Source organism: Chlorocebus sabaeus, chromosome 13, assembly GCF_047675955.1.
Source record: "Chlorocebus sabaeus isolate Y175 chromosome 13, mChlSab1.0.hap1, whole genome shotgun sequence".
NCBI lineage: Eukaryota > Metazoa > Chordata > Mammalia > Primates > Cercopithecidae > Chlorocebus > Chlorocebus sabaeus.
Window position 1 is genome coordinate 47,532,089 of NC_132916.1, and position 18,966 is coordinate 47,551,054.

The 18,966-nt window shown below is 33.5% G+C and overlaps 1 protein-coding gene across 2 annotated transcripts in view; it reads right to left on the reverse strand.

Annotated features, from left to right (window-relative positions):
• Positions 1–1,435: 1,435 nt before the first annotated feature.
• Positions 1,436–18,966, reverse strand: part of TRDN (triadin) — a 273,616-nt gene continuing 256,085 nt past the window's right edge. For both annotated transcript variants that reach the window (XM_073022439.1, XM_008007178.3), the window contains 2 exons: positions 18,116–18,163; positions 1,436–4,558 (listed from right to left, as the gene is read on the reverse strand). In XM_073022439.1, coding sequence (XP_072878540.1) covers positions 4,497–4,558; positions 18,116–18,163 — 110 coding nt within the window. In that variant the 3' untranslated portion in view covers positions 1,436–4,496. The remainder of the gene's footprint in view (positions 4,559–18,115; positions 18,164–18,966) is intronic.

Sequence of the window (18,966 nt, forward strand, 5' to 3'; positions counted from 1 at the left end):
CGATGGTTTCAGATTATTTCTGCAATTTAATTTTAGAGTATGAAACTTAAACTTCATTAATTTGTTCCAGGATCTGGAATAGCAATTGATGGTAAGGAACTTTATCTAAGATAGTGTATGCCAATCCATTTTTCTTTTCATAAATAGGCCTTTAGTGGAAAGTCAATCTGTGAATAAAAGAAAAAAATAAATAAAAAGGAAACAAAATTTCTCAGGAAACAATCTTTGCTCTGACCACTCAACTTTGTAATGTAGCAGCTTGTAAAATACTTTCTATTAAAAATTCTTAAGGGAAAAAGAGATACAACCTACTGCGGCTTCAGCATAATAGTAAGAGTAAAAGTAAATATTAATAGATAAAAAATGAAAACAGCAGCTCAATAATCTTCTTAAACTCAAAAAGTGTTTTCTTGCTGTATCGTATGGTAAACATTATAATGCATTTCTAATTTATTTTATATAATCTTGTCTAGAATGTCAAAGGGACACATAAAGTTGATTATTCCCTCACAAACATCGTTGACACACATTGCCCATTTTGGGGGGCTGAAATTCTCTTTAGTGTTGAATGGCTATCCTACCAATGTCTGGATCACATGAATCAAATGTGCATAGCAGCAAGCAGACCTCTGTAAGAAATTAATGTAACAATACAAACTTCCATTGAATATGTATTATTCTGCTGTGATAAGTAGGATTTAGATCTGTCTCTTATTAAAGGAATAGGGTGAGTGGGAGGAAAGAGTTAAGACAGGAGGGACTAGGCCGGGCGCAGTGGCTCACGCCTGTAATCCCAGCACTTTGGGAGGCCAAGGCGGGCGGATCACGAGGTCAGGAGATCGAGACCATCCTGGCTAACACGGTGAAAGCCCATCTCTACTAAAAATACAAAAAATTAGCCGGGCAAAGTGGCGGGCACCTGTAGTCCCAGCTAACTTGGGAGGCTGAGGCAGGAGAATGGTGTGAACCTGGGAGGTGGAGCTTGCAGTGAGCCAAGATCGTGCCACTGCACTCCAGCCGCCTGGGTGACAGAGTGAGACTCTGTCTCTAAAAAAAAAAAAAACAAAAAGGAGGGACTAGAAAGTAATTTCCCATTAATGAGATAAAATAATTATAAGAATAAATTGTTTTCATAATATTAAGTAAAATAAAAGTAAGAAGAAGTAAAATGTATTATGTGAGTAAGTGAGACAGTGGAGTGGAGAACTGAGTTGCTAATGGTTCTCTTGAAAATATATAAACTACATGAACAAGGAGAGTATGCTCATTTTCATGCATTGCCTTCGTATAGACCGTCTTCTCTCCAAAGCCCATGCCATACCCCTCATACCCATTCCCCAGCGCCTAGCCAGTTGTGGGCGCTCAATAAATATTAAACAACCAAAGCACAAAGTATTTTCAAAAAGTTTAGAATTCACAGGAATCTATAATATTGTTATTATAATTTAACATTTATTGAGGGTCAACAGCATGACTTAGTCAACATGTGCAAATAAGTTATTTTATAATACATATTAAGCAAATAATTAAATACAATTGTGTTAACTAAATCTTGTTTTACTTCATTGATTTTAAATGAAAAATTGTTTCCCTCTTTTGTTATAACTTTGATACACCAAGAAATATGAACATTCATTATATTCAAATGGATAAAATTTTCTCAGGAAAATCATTACTCTTAGATATTATTAATATTCACTTGAAAGTACGGAATAAATCTACAATCAGTACACATCACAGATTTTAAAAGGACCAGTGCATACACAAAGAAGAGGAGAATCTGATAAGGTGGATGAGGACAGTGACAGATTTACAAAGCTTGCAATAGCACTTGGGTTTTGCCTGGTGTTGTGACAATGTAAAACACTATTACAATTACATAGGGAACCATTGTTTACAGACTAGCATCAAAAGCAAAGAAAGAAACTCTTCAAGTGAACACAAATTAGCCTATTTATGAATTTTGAAACGTTCCTTAATTTAAGGCAAAGTTGAATCTTTTATTATAGTGAAATGAACTCTGATACATTTATGATCAACAGGCTCCAACTTTACACTTAATAAAATGTTTACTGATTATGTTAAAATTTATTCTTGATGGTTAGTAGACAATCAAATTTTATTTAATTTCCCAAAAATATTTTTTGTCCTGTTTCTACTTAATTGACTTTTGAAGTGACTTTTAATTGTTAAGAGAATTGAATACTACACTGTTGTGTAATAAAACTTTCAACTTAATTTTGAGATACTGGAATATCCATAAGTATTTAAGTCCAGAGATTCAATATGCACAATTATACTTAGATCACAAAGTGTACTTAAACTCCATTAAGAGTTACAAAAATCATATAATTTTTCTAAATAAAGTGTACATGTTCAAACAAATAAATAAAAATAAATCTTTAAAGAGGATTTAACCGTATTTCAATGAATTATAAACTAGTAATAGATTATTTATACTTCTGAAGATAACTAAAAACTACATAAGAAAGCAAAGTATACAAGTCTTAAAGCATTATGCATAACTATTATAATATGAGAAAAATTATAGAATGTCATTATTTATCACTTCTCATACTACTTTATTAAAAGCACAAAATATCTATTTTTCATATCAGTTATTAGTAATAGATATACTATCATAAAAATATGCAAAATATCCAAATATATTATTTCCTATGATTGTTATGGTTGCAAATTATGAGGCCATTGTCATACAATATTTAAAATTGAAATGATTTACTAAGTCAGTACAAAAATAGCCATTGAAAGAATCTCATCTTTTTCACACAATCCAAGAGCCTAAGCTTTAATAAGACAAAAGAAGATTTTAGTAGACAAAATTATAAAATCATCTGAAAGAGTAAGATCATATCTCTATGAATCATTTCCAGTCTCTTGTCCACTAGAGGAGACATTATAGAATTAATGAAACTGACACCAATGTGATGATAAGAAGAAAGAAACAATCTGTTTTCAAATCAGTTGTCTGTTCGGTACTATTATTAGCTTGGGTGTTTCATATTCTAGTCAAATTTCTTTTGATATTCTGTGGCTATGAAAACAACCTATGAATGTCATGAGTAATCAGCACTTTTATACTAGAGGGGGAAAGCTATAAACTCAATGAAATCAAAGTAATTTGATAATTTATGTCATCTGTGTTGAAATTGATTTTAAAATGCCTAAGTATGTGCTACATGCTTATCTAGAAGTTTATAAATTTTCATATCCTTTCACATATGTTTTCATGTTTGATCTATACAACATCTTGTCAGATAGGCAGGTCAGGGATAATTATCTTTATTTTTTAAATAATAAATTTAGACTCAGAAACGTGTATAACTGAACACACTGAAATTAGGATCCAGTGTTCCCACTTTATGTTTCAGAAACTAAAATTCCACTCTTCTTCAGAAAGAAACCGACAGAAACATCTACTGAATTGTAAAATTTCAGAGTCCCCAGAAGCCAAAATAAATTGGAAAACATTTTCCATGCAATTATAATGGGATTTTCTTTTGAAAAGCCCAAGGAAATAAATTCTTAACCAATCTTTTTACTTAACTGAATTCTTAACTTCAGTTTATTTATTTGACATGTGAGGGATTGAAGGATTTTCTTGATATATTTATGTCAAAAGTTCTTAACTTCTGATATTAGGATTTCATAACTTTAATTGCATCTCAAATTTGAAGGAGAAATCATTTAGACTTTGTTCTTGACAAAATTATTGCAAGTTCTAATTTAATTTATTATAATAAATATAGTATTATTATATAAAAGCAAAGACATGAGGGAACAACAATTAAAATTATTAGCACACTTGAGCTCTAAGAGAAACCACATCACTTTAAATGTTTTCAGTTTAGTGTACTGTAGCATTTTTCTCAAGCAGAGTCTGGAGTGATCTATTTATGATATAGCTACATAAATACAAAGAAAATGCATTAACTATTTTATATCATTATAGATTATAACACTGAAATTTCAGACCTCTTGGGAGAATGAATAGTTGAAGTCATAATATGTCATATATCATAATATACTCAACTTACTTTTGCTGTTGTTTTCTTCATTCTAACTTTGACATATTTTTTTTTCAAGCAATAGAAATAGTTGCTGCATATATAGGATTGGGCTATCTTATTTTTCAAATTATGATCAGTAAGGTGGTGTTAAAACCACAAATCAAATAGGAATATGTCTACCAGTTCCCCTGGATCATTGTCTTATTCCCAACAATCTTCAGCATGTCTCCTGATGTAATTAAGCAGTTTGTGGAGTTTTCCTGTTCAGAACTGATATTCAAAGTTTAGTTACACAAAAGAAAGACCAACCCAGATTGCTGTCTCACATTCTCCCTGGCACAGAAATACATGCAAGGACAGTGATAAAGAGCAACAGACTTAAAGGTTATTTTCTTCCGCCTGTCTGAATCCAGTGCTTTCCTCCGCATGCTGTTGTCTTTCTAAAGAAGATAATGTCAACCTCCTTCATTTTTTTTTACCTTGCTCCACTGTCTTGGTTGTTTTCTCTTCCTTCTTTCCAGGTACAGCTGCAAAGCAAAGATAAGGTTTAAAGAAGAGTTCCAGACAGAAATACTGCTTCTGCTAAAAAAAAAATAAAATAAAATAAAATAAAATAAATAAAAAAAAGCATTTTGGAGTTCTTTTAATATGAAATTTTTCTTTTACACAAGTTATTTTGAAGCTTCTTAAACATTTCTCATTTATCTAATAATGCAATTGAAACCAGATGTTATATCTAAAGAATTAGAGAAAAAAGTGACAATCCTTTGCATTCTTCTGCCTACTTTTCTACAATTGTATCTGATTTATTCCTTTACACTCTGCTTTGATAAACAAGCTCTACATAGAATTCCACTTGACAGAACTATGATTAATCTACTTACATTCCAGGTTATTGCTGGAGTCACTTAGTGTCTTGTAAATGTCAACTAGAGGCTCCTTTAAATTCACACTTAACATGGTTTAATCAGCTGAAGGAATAGTGTAGTCATGCTTTAGATTCATTTAAATATTAAATGAAACCATCCCAAATCATCAGTAACCCAAAAAGGATTATCTGGGTGCTGTCGCCTTTCTCTAAGATGTTTTGCTCTCAGTGAAGTATTCACTGTTTACCTATTTACAGTAGTTGACAGTCGAAGAGTAGAACAGTACAAATTATTCACTCAGAATTGGTGCACCCCATTGAAAGAACTAATTCAAGAAAATATTCAGAGTTCATTAACAACCATTAGATGAAAGATTGAAGAGGAACTGATTACTGCTATTGCACCCAAGTATCATCCCACATAGAACTGCAAGAGGAAAAAACACAACTTTAAAATGAAGAAATGTGTCTGTAGCCAGCTTAACCCATCAATGAAACTTAGAAACATTCATTCGTATCAGGACATCCAGACATCTTGTGCTTCCTGATGAGGTGCCCTGTGGCATATACAGTATCATCTCTAAAGTATTATTTCCAAAGTATCCAACTGAAATTTAGCTAAGCCAGATTTAGCTTTCAGTTTAATCAAATACAGGATGTACAGAACATGTTAAACCATATTGTGAAGAAATAATCAGACCAATCCAAAATGTCTATAAGGTAACTGTCCTGATCTTTCAAAAAAGTCAATGTAATTAAGAAGGAAAGAAGGAAGGAGGGAGAGAGGGAGAGAGGGAGAAAATGAGGTGAATTTCACTTTTAATTATATCTGTTGAAACAAAAAGATATCCAAAAAATTGAATATGCACTGGTTAGAAAAAATAACCTATATTTCCAGGAAAGTAACCTATTATTTTACCCAGTTATGACCCCAAAATAGAGTAAACCATATGACTGTGAAGTAAGGAAAATGTTAAACTAAAAAGCAAACAGATATGTATGAACCTCACAAATCACACCTGTAGAGAAATCTTATATAACACAAGGTATTATAGGGTAAATGCCAATGAATGCTATGTTCTTTATTTTCCTGTTTTTGTTAGATTATAGTCAGTATTAGGGTTAGGACAGTGGGAAGGGTTAAGCAAGTTGGCCTTTAATGCTGAAATAAAGGCACAAGTCCCAAGATACTCCTGAGATGACTTTCCAGAACTGATTTATTACCAGAAAACAACTATGCAGTTTAGCCTGGAATTATCAAATTCCCTTGAAGGGCAACAACAATTCTGGTTATTCTAATGGATTATATGTCCTAGAAGAAGGAGCAATGAATGTTTTAGAGTGTACAGTCCAGTTTTACCACTGAATTGCTGCAAAAATGTGTGCACATTATTTTACCTTGAGCCTTACTCTTTATGTTAAAAACATAGATCGTGCTACAAGGGCTGTTTTAAGGTCTAAGTGAAAACAATTTAAGAAAATCAGCCCAGTGGCAGCCATATAACACAGTAAATAGAAGTTGTTATTATTTTATGTACTTCTGCCTAAAACACAATCATCTCACTTTTACAAGCTAACACCTATTTATTCATCCAATCTTATTTTAGGGCTAAAATACGTTTTCTTTAAAAGGCAAATTAAATTTGAAAAATAAAGAAAATTTCTACAAAAATAACATTAACATTGTTCATAGATGAGTTAGACGTAGGTAAGGAGTAAAGTGCAATGTAGAAATACATATCTGAAGAAATAGCCTGGAATTCACCCTAGAGAAACAAAAAAATGGAAAATATACAAGAAGTTAACAGACCTAGACAAGATATAATTCATCTTAACATACATACAATTGAACTTATAAAATAAAAGATTAGAGAATGTGAGGAAGAAGTTATATTTGAAGAGATAATGGCTAAAACTTCTCCAGAATTTCAGACACTAGCAATAGGATTCTGGAAGCACAAGAAATCTAAGTAGGGAAAGGATGTGCTAATTTCATTCATATCTTTCCCTTACACTGTAACAATAAAATAAAATAAAATAAAATAAAATAAAATAATTTTCTTCTAAATTGCACAAGTCCTAATATTGTCTCTTAGAAAAATATCATCTTTCTATGTAGTAGTATCACATGTTGGCTTTAATTTCAGTCTTTCCTGATACCTAATAATGCCATATGCTTCTCATATACTTACTGGCATTTAGAAAACTTCTTCTGTGGAGTGCCTCTTTAGATTATTGCCTAATTTCTTAATGTTTTTAAATTGATTTGTACGCATTTGTAATATTCTAAATGAGTCTTTTTAAAGATATCTATATATACACACACACATATGTATACATACACTGTAAATGTCTTCTTCCACTTAAATTTTTTCACTCTGGCTTACATTAACAGGAGTTTTAATGGTAATTAAATTCAATTTATCAATCTTTCCTTTGTCACTAATGCTTTTTGTATTCTATTTAAAAAGATTTGCCTCCACCATGGTTATATTTTAAATTTTCCACATTTTTTCCTGGTAGCATTATAATTTTTAATCATTTAAATTTAGAAACCCAATCCACTGAATTATTATTGTGTATGACATTGTGAGATAAAAGTTTACTTTTTTCCTTACTGATACCACTCAGTCTTAATTACTACTGTAGGTTTAAGATAATTCTTGATATCTACTACTACAAACCTTCCAGTTTGATCTTGTTCAGGATTGTCTTGGCTATTCTTAGACATTTGCTTTTTCATATGAAAATCGAGCCAGCTTATCAATTTAAATAAAACAACAGCAACCACAAAAAATCTGCTAGAATTTTGACTGGGATTATGATGAATCCATAGATCAATCTGAGAATCGATATCTTTACAAAATCAAGTCTTCTGATTGGTGAAAATAAAATATCCTTCCATTGAGTTTTGTATTCCTTAATTTCACAAATGTGTTAAAATGTAAGAGATCTTCAAGAGTGTTATATATAATTTGTTACATTTATCTCAAGGTATTTTATGGATTTGATGCTATCATATTAGAACAGCATCGTAGTCATCTTTCACTTTATTTTCCAAAGTTTTGCTCTTGATTTCTAAAACAAAGTTATGTTTCATTTGATAGTTTATGCAGAAAACTTGCTAGTTACTCAGTTGTAGCAATTTTCCCCTATAGATTGTTTTGAATTTTTTAAGGGGATAATCATATCATTTGTGAATAATGTGTTTTACTTCTTACTTCTCTATTTGCATACTTATGACATATTTTTCTCATCTTACTGCACTGGATGGAAAACCCATTATGGTGTGTGATAGAAGTGGTGATCGCAAACATCCTTATTTTGTTTTGATTAGCAGAGGGAAAACCTTTAATTTCTTCCATTAGGTATGATGCTTGCTAATGGTTTTTGCAGATGTTTTATCAGATTAAGTAAGTTTCTACTCTGGTGATGAATTATATCAAATGCATCTACTATGATGAATATAGTTTCCTTTTATTCTGGCTAATTACATCAATTTGCATGTATTTTAATTTTTTTGAGCTTGCATTTCTGAGATTAAGCCAAGCTGACTGCATTTTGTCTTTCATACGTACTAGCCGACTTAATCGCTAATATTTTGTTTAGACCTATGCCTCTAGGTTCACAAGAAATATATATATATATATATATATATATATATGTTGCTCTAATTAAGTTTTGGTATTCAAGTAATTCTCACCCCATATAATGAGAGAATATTACCTCTTTTTCTATCCTCTGGAAAATTTGATGTAAGACTGGTGCTAATTTTTTCTTAAATGTTTGAAATAAATCACCAGTGAAACCATCTGGCTAAAATTGAGGGAGGGGAGCAGAATTATAATTATAAATTTAAAATTTTAATTTTATTAAAATGTTTTAGTTTATTAGAAAATCTTTTTATTTGCTTATTATCTATAGAATCTATAATGATGATCTTTTTTTATTTCTGATATTGATATTTTATACCTTCTCTTTTTTTCTTAATATATTTTCATAAGCATTCACAATTTTTATTGTATTTTATTGATAATATTTTGACTTTTCCTGTTGTACTATTTGATTTCTAAATTAATAGCTTCTGCTCTTTCATTTATTTATCTTCCTTCTACTTTCTTTGGGTTTAATTTTATGAATTAAAAAATATTGACTTCTTAGCTATCTGTTATTCATCCTTTTTCCTTTTCTGATGAATGTTTCTAAAAGCATATAAATTTTATCATACATTTGTTCATTAGATCTCCAAAATTCCACTTTTTTTCTATGACTTATAGAGTACTTAGAAACGTATTACTTACATTTACCATAGCACCTAGCATTGTTCCTAACATAATTAATTAATATAGATTTGTTTTGTGGTTAAATGTATCACTTGACAAAAGATATGTCTTGACAATAAATATTTTCATTTGAGAGAGAAAAGAGATCAGTTTCAATGTTAGTAGTTTCCCTGGAAAAGGAGATCTTAAGTGTAGCCAGTGATACATGAGGAAAGGCAAAGGAGTGGGAAAGACTTAGATGTTCCTAGAGGAAGTGTAGTTGGAGCAGAGCATTTCCAGAGAGGAGATAAGGGATAGTCTAAAACTAGAGAATAGGACCAAATGCAGAAACCTTTGAAAGCCACATTAGAGCTACACTTTACAATGTGCGCTATAAGAGGCTAGTAAGATGTGTGGTGCCTGAGTCTATTCTATGAATGTTCTGCCTCAAATCAACATGGAAATAAAACATTGACCATTTGTAACTATAATAGAGCCACATAGGTAGGTATTCCTATTCACAATTCTTTTGTTCAGAATAATCATTATAAGTATGTTTAGGAAATATGTATTTTTTAGTTATTTTAATTGAATCCCCTGAAGAGTAAATGTCTCTCAGAAAACAACTGAAATGTGACTTACCTATAAAGACCAAATTTTCTTTCCAATGATAGGTTCATAATTCCTGTCACACATATTAAATAGAGGAGGCTAGTCCTTTAAAGCACTATGTTTTTTGTTGCTCACAAAAGATCACTGGAAATGCTGATTATCTATATAGAGAAGATGACATTTCACATAAAATGTTTATCCTTTCATTTCTGGTTCTAATGTAAAATTCATCAATTCTAATTCTATGAAGAGCAAACATTAGAAATAAACAGCTCATCTAAGTAAGTGAATTTTTTAACTGCCTGGAGTCAAAAGAAGATCGTCATCAATTTCTCTTTCTATACCACAAGATATCGGGAATATCCTTTAGTGCTGAGTGAAGAAATTCTCTTTTTTCTACATTTGTAGAAGCTTACTTAGAAAAAATAGATTCGTATTTCACACTTCAGAAATCAAAACTAATGAAAAGGAAACAAAGCAGTTAACACACTTGGAATGTAACGCCCAGATTAGGGCTATTCTTGAGCTAAATTGGGAGCTGGGACATTGGTTTGATGTAGTTTCAGGCTGTTATTTCACTATTCTTCCCTACAATTTTCCTTCAGCACACAAATCTCCAATACAGTTGACATCCCTCCTTTTTTTCGCCATATCACCCATGGAGGCTCTTATGTATACCCTTTATTAGCAGTATTAGCAGGTACTTTTTTTTTTTAATAGAGTTTTGCTCTTGTTGCCCAGGCTGGAGTGCAATGGCACAATCTTGGCTCACTGCAACCTCCGCTTCCTGGGTTCAAGTGATTCTCCTACCTCAGTGTCCCAAGTAGCTAGGATTACAGGTGCCCGCCACCATGCCCAGCTAATTTTTTGTATTTACTTATTTTATTATTATTATTATTATTATTATTATTACTATCATTATTTTGGTAGAGACAGGGTTTCACCATGTTGGTCAGGCTGGTCTTGAACTCCTGACCTCAGGTGATCCACCTGCCTCGGCCTCCCAAAGCACTGGGATTACAGGCGTGAGCCACCGTGCCCAGCCTAGTAGGTGCTTTTAAAGGAGAAGTGATACTTTTCTGGAGGAGAAGTATGCTAGAATAGTGGTGAGGAAGTGAGAAGTGGTAAGAAAATATTGTGTAGTGGTTTGAAGTGTCTCTCATATGACATATTACTTCCGAGAGGTAGACCTACAGCTGTAGCATGATGAACTATTATTTCCAAAGATAAAATGTTATTATTTCCAAAGATATAAGACACTGCCAGAAATATAAGAACTGTCCAGGATCTATTCAGATTTTATAGGTACTGCCTGGAGAGGTTATTGACTGAAACATTGGAATAAATCACTAATTATGAAAGAAAAAATATTGCATCAATTTGGTCTCCAGATACATATTATAGTGGAAAGAGGAAAGAGGTTTCTCACCAATTCTCAGGTGATGTTAACTACTTAATCTGTTCACAAGGCTATCACTTCCTGCTCCAATCTTCCTACAGTCTTCTAACATACTCAGAATAATGAACATAGCATTATGGGATTGTTGTAGCATAGAAAACAAGGCATGTCTAAAGATGAAGTTGGAAAGGATATAGGAGCCAGTTCTTGAGGCATGCTATATGCCACTTTAACAAGCTTGGATTTTAGTTTATGGAAAACTGGGGAACAGAGTATTAAATTTTAAGCGGTTTATTCAGTTTTGTGGTTTTACTGAATTATTGTGGCTGTTGGGATGTTCTACTACATGAATATTAGTGGAATAAAAATAAAAACATAAGGGCAGCATGAGGTTATTTCAGTTGTTCTGGTAGAAGACACTGAAGACTTGAATTAGTATGGTAGTAATGGCTACAAATAAGAGAAAATATGCTCAAGAAACAGAAACAGTAAGTTGGAAAGAGAAAATGAGGAGTTTAGATTAAGAAAGGTTGAATGTGAAGGGGAATTTTTTTTATTTTTTTTTGAGATGGAGTCTCGCTCTGTCACCCAGGCTGGAGTGCAGTGGTATGATCTTGGCTCACTGCAAGCTCCACCTCCCAGGTTCACGCCTTTCTCCTGCCTCAGCCTCCCAAGTAGCTGGGACTACAGGCGCCCACCACCACACCTGGCTAATTTTTTTGTGTTTTTAGTAGAGACAGGGTTTCACCGTGTTAGCCAGGATGGTCTCGATCTCCTGACCTCGTGATCCGCCCGCCTCGGCCTCCCAAAGTGCTGGGATTACAGGCATGAGCCACTGCGCCTGGCCATGAAGGGAATTTTTTTTTTTTTTAATTATTAGTTTTATTTTAAGTTCCGGGGTATAAGTGCGGGAAGTGCAGGTTTGTTACATATGTAAACGTGTGCCATGGTGGTTTGCTGCACCTATCAACCTATCACCTAGGTATTAAGCCCAGCATGCATTAGCTATTGTGAAGGTGAATTTGAAGGTATTTATTGGGCAGTTGAACATACGAGCCTGAAATTCATAAAAAACTCTGAGATGGGGACACAGGATTGAAAAAACTTCATGATATAGGGCAAAGTTTCAACTTTGAAAGTGGATATATCTCAAAAGAAAATGGTACAGAATGAGAAGTTCAGAGGATTAATAATGAATTATGAGGAACACCAATAATTACCAGGCAACAGATGAAAGAAAAAACACAAGCCAGAAATAAAGGCCAGCCATATGGAGAGAACCAGCAGACTATACTGTCACGGTAATCCAACAACAGAGAAGTTTGGAGAAGAGACAAAGTAATAAATGCAATGAGAAATCTAGTAACATGGGGATGGAAGGGTTCTGTTGGCTTAGCAATGATGATGTCATCAGCACTGGCTGGAGCTTCAGTGGCATGGCAGGGGCAGGTGCTTAGTCTTTGTAGAAGGTCAGAGGCAGCGCTAGGACTCCAGCATTCAGAAAGCTGGCTAACATGGAAAGGAGATAAAATGGTAGAGAGATAGAGAGAAAGAGACAGAGAGAGACAGAGAGAGAGAGAGAAAGATGTAAATCAAGGAAAAGAAATAATTTTGAATCAGGGAAAAAACATTTCCAAGATGAGGAACAATACCAGTAACAAGAAAGAGGAGGATGCCAGAAAATGGGATGGATAACTGATTTGGAAGGAAAAACTGGAGAAACTGGTCTTGAAGAGAAGGAGAAACACTACCTCTGAGACTAAAAGAGAGATGGATATGTACCACATTTTCTTTATCCAGTCTATTGGGCATTTGGTTTGGTTCCAAGTCTTTGCTATTGTGAATAGTGCTGCAATAAACATATATGTGCATGTGTCATTATAGTAGAATGGTTTATAATCCTTTAGGTATATATACCCAGTAATAGGATTGCTGGGTCAAATGGTATTTCACATTCTAGATCCTTGAGGAATTGCCACACTGTCTTCCACAATGGTTGAACACCATGGAATACTATGCAGTCATAAAAAAAGATGAGTTCCTGTCCTTTGCAGAGACATGGATGAAGGTGGAAACCGTAATTCTCAGCAAACTAACACAGGAACAGAAAATCAAACACCTCATGTTCTCACTCATAAGTAGGAGTTTAACAGTGAGAACATATGGACACAGGGAGGGGGACATCACACGCCAGGGCCTGTCGGTGAGTGGGGGGCAAAGGGAGGGATAACGTTAGGAGAAACACCTAATGTAGATGACGGGTTGATGGGTTCAGCAAACCACCATGGCACATGTACACCCACGTAATAAAACTGCACGTTCTCCACATGTACCCCAGAACTTAAAGTATAATAGAAAAAAAAGAGAGAGAGATGGATATAGGTTAAATAAAAACACCAGCTACTATCCTATTTTTTATTCGCAGCCAACTATCTTCATCATCATTTCTCATATACTTCACTCCCTCTTTCCTCATTCAATTTGTCACTCTTTTGGTTTTTTGAGTGTCACTCCCCTGAGAATTCTGTATTGAAAATTATTAATATATTATGTACCTGACGAATCCCATGACCACAACCTTTCTATTGCAAGTTTTTTTTTTTTCTGCAGTTACTGAAGTTATTTTAGTCTGCTTTTATATTTCTCTTTGTTCTTTCCCCAAACAAATACAAATATAAGTGTTACCTTATCTCACTGCGAAAAGCTCAATTACCTCCATGCAAAGGGCACCCATGTGTACATCTCCAGCCTATCATTGTCTGGAGCTCTAGTTTTACTTCCAGAACTACCTATGTGATGCTACCTTCATGTGCTACTAGCACTTTGACTTAAATTTATCTAAAATTAATCTTGCCTTTCCTCTCCAAATTCTTTCGCTTTTCTTTTTCATTGTTATTAAGAATATTAACAATATTCTTCTAGTAGCCAGTCTGAAGAACACTATTGTCATTAAATTATTTTTATTTTCTTCCCTCCCACAGCTTATCATCAGTTATGAAATTCCATTGAATCTACTTCTTTATTAGTGCTAATGAAATTTCTCTCCCTTCTAATCTCATAACTAATGCCCTAGTCCAGGTCCTAATACAGGTCACTACATTGTTGAGAATCTTCCTAATCTGCCTATTTCAAAATTTTCCTTTATGAGTTACTCTTCCTAAAGCATATGTTTTAGTGTTATTTATACACTTACAATTTTTCACCACCTCCCTAATTGCCCATGGAATCAAGTCCAATTTTAAAATAAGGCCCTTTTACTGCATTCTTAGCCCAGGTTATATTAATTCCTACAATGGTCTTGAGATCACTGCTGTTCCTCATATGCATACTACAAATTTGTATCACTTTGCCTTGCTCTGAAATCTATGCCCAGGATATTTTTTTCTAACTCATTTACATAGCAAAACCCCATCTCTTATTTAAGGCTTAACTCTAAAGTCATCTTATGCCCTAAACATTTTTTCCCTAGGTAAAATTAATTTTTAAACTTTGGGTAGAACTTTATCTGTATTTATATCTCTAGCCTGATGGCTTTCAACCTTGAAATATGGTAATACAAAAAACTTTCATTGATGGTAAAACTTCAGGCCAACTTAGTGACTTAATAAAGATTCACATATTTTTAGTATTTTAAATAACTCAAGAACAACATTAACATTTAAAATTTTTCTTGATTTTTCATGTAGTATATAACCCATAAATATATGGTGAGTAAATATGAAAATGATTAGAAAACTGCAAGGTGAAAATCAAAATAAATTTAACAAACTGATATTATATTAATGATTAAATACTATATATCTCCAAATAAAATATGACTTAAAAGTAGGCTTAAGACAATTTATGCTACATATAAATAGACACATTACAGTTAACACCTTAAAATATTAATGTTCATCTTCAAAAACTTTAAAACAATTACAAAATTAGTAATTACCACTTAACATTGCACACAGTTCCTAGTTTAAGCCTCGATTTAGAACAATTTTTTAATACCTTAAAAACCAAAAAAATTACTTTCTTCTACTTACATGTGAAAGGCTAGAAGTGGACAAGTTGTAAAGTTTGCTAAGTATTGTGGAATTTGGGGATTGGGTAGTAAATACGTGATGAGAACAATATATTTTTTCATGCACGGCTGATTGTCAGTGAGAGGTAGGAGATGAACAAGGTACTTGACGAATGAGAAAAGTCTTCCTTGATTTTTGTTTGTAATTTGTAAAATTGGTAAAACCCTTCATGAGTTTTAAAATAGTTATGTCGTTTTGAAAAGAACACTTAATTCTGTTCATTCTGTAGCTGAAAATAAACACAGTATGTAGAATTATATTTAAATTGAGAATTGGGGTATAATATCTACGATCAACTAGAAGCAAAGTAGTTGATGTCAACAATGTATGTGAATAGATAGATAATTTATTTCCTTTCACTTCCCTCCAAGCCTGACAAGCAAGTCTACTTAACCCCAACCAAAATGTTTGGCCATACTCTATAAATCCAGTGAGCACTTTTGGTTGAGGACTCTTGGTGAGTTCACTAATTGATGGTTCAATTTCAGTTCTGTCTCTCTGCTAACTCCAATTTGTCCTGATTGAAGCCCATACTATGTGGGCTTGTATTTCTGCCCTAAATACTGTCCAATCAAGCCTAGCCTGAAGTTGCCTCCTTATTTTGCGTTTGACCTAGAGGTTTCTCTGTACATAGTGAACCCAAATGAGGTAGAAACAGGCTATAATCTACTCTTGTGCTAATCACCAAGTTTTGGCCAACCAAAGGGGACCAGTTGTTCAAACTGTGTCCAAAAAAAGGAAACGTCAAGCTGTAACCAATCTAGCTGTTTCTGTATCTCACTTTCTTTTTCTGTATGTTATGTTCCTTGTTCTGTGCATAAATCCTACCACCATGGGGCTATGCTGAAGTTTCTCTGAGCTTACTCTAGCTCAGGAAGCTGCCCAATTCATGAATCACTTTTTGCTCGATTAAAAACTGTTAAATATAATTTGGCCAAAGGTTTTCTTCTAACAATATCCAGGCTCCCAGTGACACAGAGCACAGAGTCTACGGATCAGCTACTAGGAGTTCAATCTTTGCTTCTTAACTGTGTCTCCAGACTGTCTTCCACAACATGGATTCACTAAGGCTCTGAATATAAAATCTAATTCCAGCTGGGCATGGTGGCTCACTCCTGTAATTCCAACACTTTGAGAGGCTGAGGTGAACAGATCACAATGTTAAGAGATTGAGACCACCCTGGCCAACGTGGTGAAACTCTGTCTCTACTAAAAATACAAATATTAGCTGGGCGTAATGGTGCGTGCCTGTGATCCCAGCTACTCAGGAGGCTGAGGCAGGAGAATTGCTTGAACCTGGGAGGCAGAGGTTGCAGGGAGCCACTGCACTCCAGCCTGGTGACAGAGCAAGACTCTGTCTCAAAAAATTTAAAAAAAAACTAATAATAAAATAAAAATAAAACCTTACTCCAAAAGAAACCTATCTTTTGTTGTTTGGACATTTGTTGCTTTTAGCCTTGTCTAAATTTTGAACATAAGTTGGCCACACTTCTGTTCTTCTTTCAACATAAATCAGTGCCATGGCCTTAAGTCCACTTACTGGGCCCATGAACTCTGCATCTATGTCTAGGTTAGTGATTTTCTCTGACACTATATTAAGACTCAGTATTTTCTTGTTACTACAGTTACTCTTTTTGAAGCAAACAAGTGTAACCCACATTTCACTTAATACCAATGAGCAATGTCAATTCCAAAATATGACACCACACAATAAGAACTTCTGATAAATAAATTACTCTACCATTTATGGTACAAATGATGTCAATGAAAGATGTATCATGATCACCTAGTTAAAAATTGACATCACAAATATTAGATTATAAGAAAAAGAGATGACTAGGAAACAGATTTTATCCCTATCTACTGTAAATTCAGAACAATAAAGTTGTACTTGAAACAGAGCATCTATGAATATCAATAACTTAATTGCTTCTAATTATTACCTTCAAATACAGTTCATATTTTTCTTAAAGAATTCACTATCTAACCTTTGCTGCTTTCCCAGAGAGATATATGTATATACAAAAAATCAATAAATTAATTTATATAACAACATTAATTTATATTGTATTTATCAATAAACATAAATTTATATTAGATATTAAGTTACATTCCTATATTCATTTATATTCATATGTATACATTGGGATTGACTATGTGAATATGTGTCATATATATTTTATAGCTCCCTACAATCCCGTTATATGTTTTCTTTATAAAGCATGTGCACTAAAATAGTCTTTTAGGAGAACCTGTTACGTGGTTTTAGTGGGGTATGTGTGTAAGGGTATGTGTGTAGGTTTGTGTGTGTGTATGCATAAGTGTATTTTGAGGATAGGCTTATTAAATTGTCTCTTGCTATACTTCCAAAGACATTGGCTACATTACTGATTTCATTTCAGACTTCCCAATGTATTTCTTAAAGTGAAATGTCTCTAAGTCAGCATCTCACATAATACATTTCATATTTTTATACCATTCTTGAACAAAGTGAATTTTGTTCATGTGAGTACTTTTAGTTAAAGTTTCATTTATTCGATTCCTAATCTCTTAAGGCAGTATGTTGCACTCGAATGCTCTCCAGATGATGGGGATCCTATGGAGTTTAAACAATTACATTTCTATAATTTTTCAAAATTAACTTGCAATTTGACTAGTATAACTAGCTGTAATTTATGATCCTAAAGGAATAACACGTTTTTGCTTTAGAACAGTAACGATAAAATCTTGTGCAAAATAGGTTTGTTTCTATGTCAACAAACTAGTAAAATCAACAAATAGAGCTCTTCTCTAAGCACAAAACAATACATTGTTAGAAACCTTAGCAGAAATAAGTTATAGTCATGACATCTTTATCTTTAAGCTGCATTTACCTTTTTTACTTGAGACAGCACCAACCTCCTCTTTGACTCGTTCAGTTTCTGCAAGTTCAGATATTAAAGGAATGAGAAGTGGATATTAGTGATGCGAAATTCATATCTTATACTATTGAGAATAAAACTAAACAAAAGATAAAATGTATGTTGCACACGAGAGCAAAGCAAGCTGTAGAGAAAGCCAAAATACAAAGTGCTTATATGTTTTTTCAATTAATAAACTTCCTTAAATAGTAATAAAGAAATTCTCTTCCAAGGTGCAACACTATTATCTTAAAAATGTAGGTAGTGACCATAAAAGAAGGTGGCCTATTCCACAGACTTTAGATCAATGGTTCTCAAAATTAAGGCCACATTCAATACAATGGGATACTAATTTATTAGTCTACCATTTTTTATTTTTTTTAAATGGAGATTCACTCTAGTTGCCCAGGCTGGAGTGCAGTGGCGCGATTTAGACTCATTGAAACCTCTCCCTCCCAGGTTCAAGCAATTCCCCTGCCCTAGCCTCCCCAGTAGCTAGGACTACAATGGCCCGCCACCATGTACAGCTAATTTTTGTATTTTTAGTAGAGACGGGGTTTCACCATGTTGGCCAGGCTGGTCTCAAACTCCTGACCTCAGGTGATCTGCCTGCCTCGGCCTCTCATAGTGCTGGGATTACAGGCATGAGCCACCACGCCTGGCCATAGTCTACAAATTTTAAGTTACATATGAATTATAGGGAAGAGCATTTAAAAGGGTTTCTTTGTTTGTTTAGCTTTTAATTATGATTGAGTCTGTTTTTAATTAAAAATTATTTAATACTGATTGCAAGCAAACAATATTTGACCTCAATGAATTAGTTT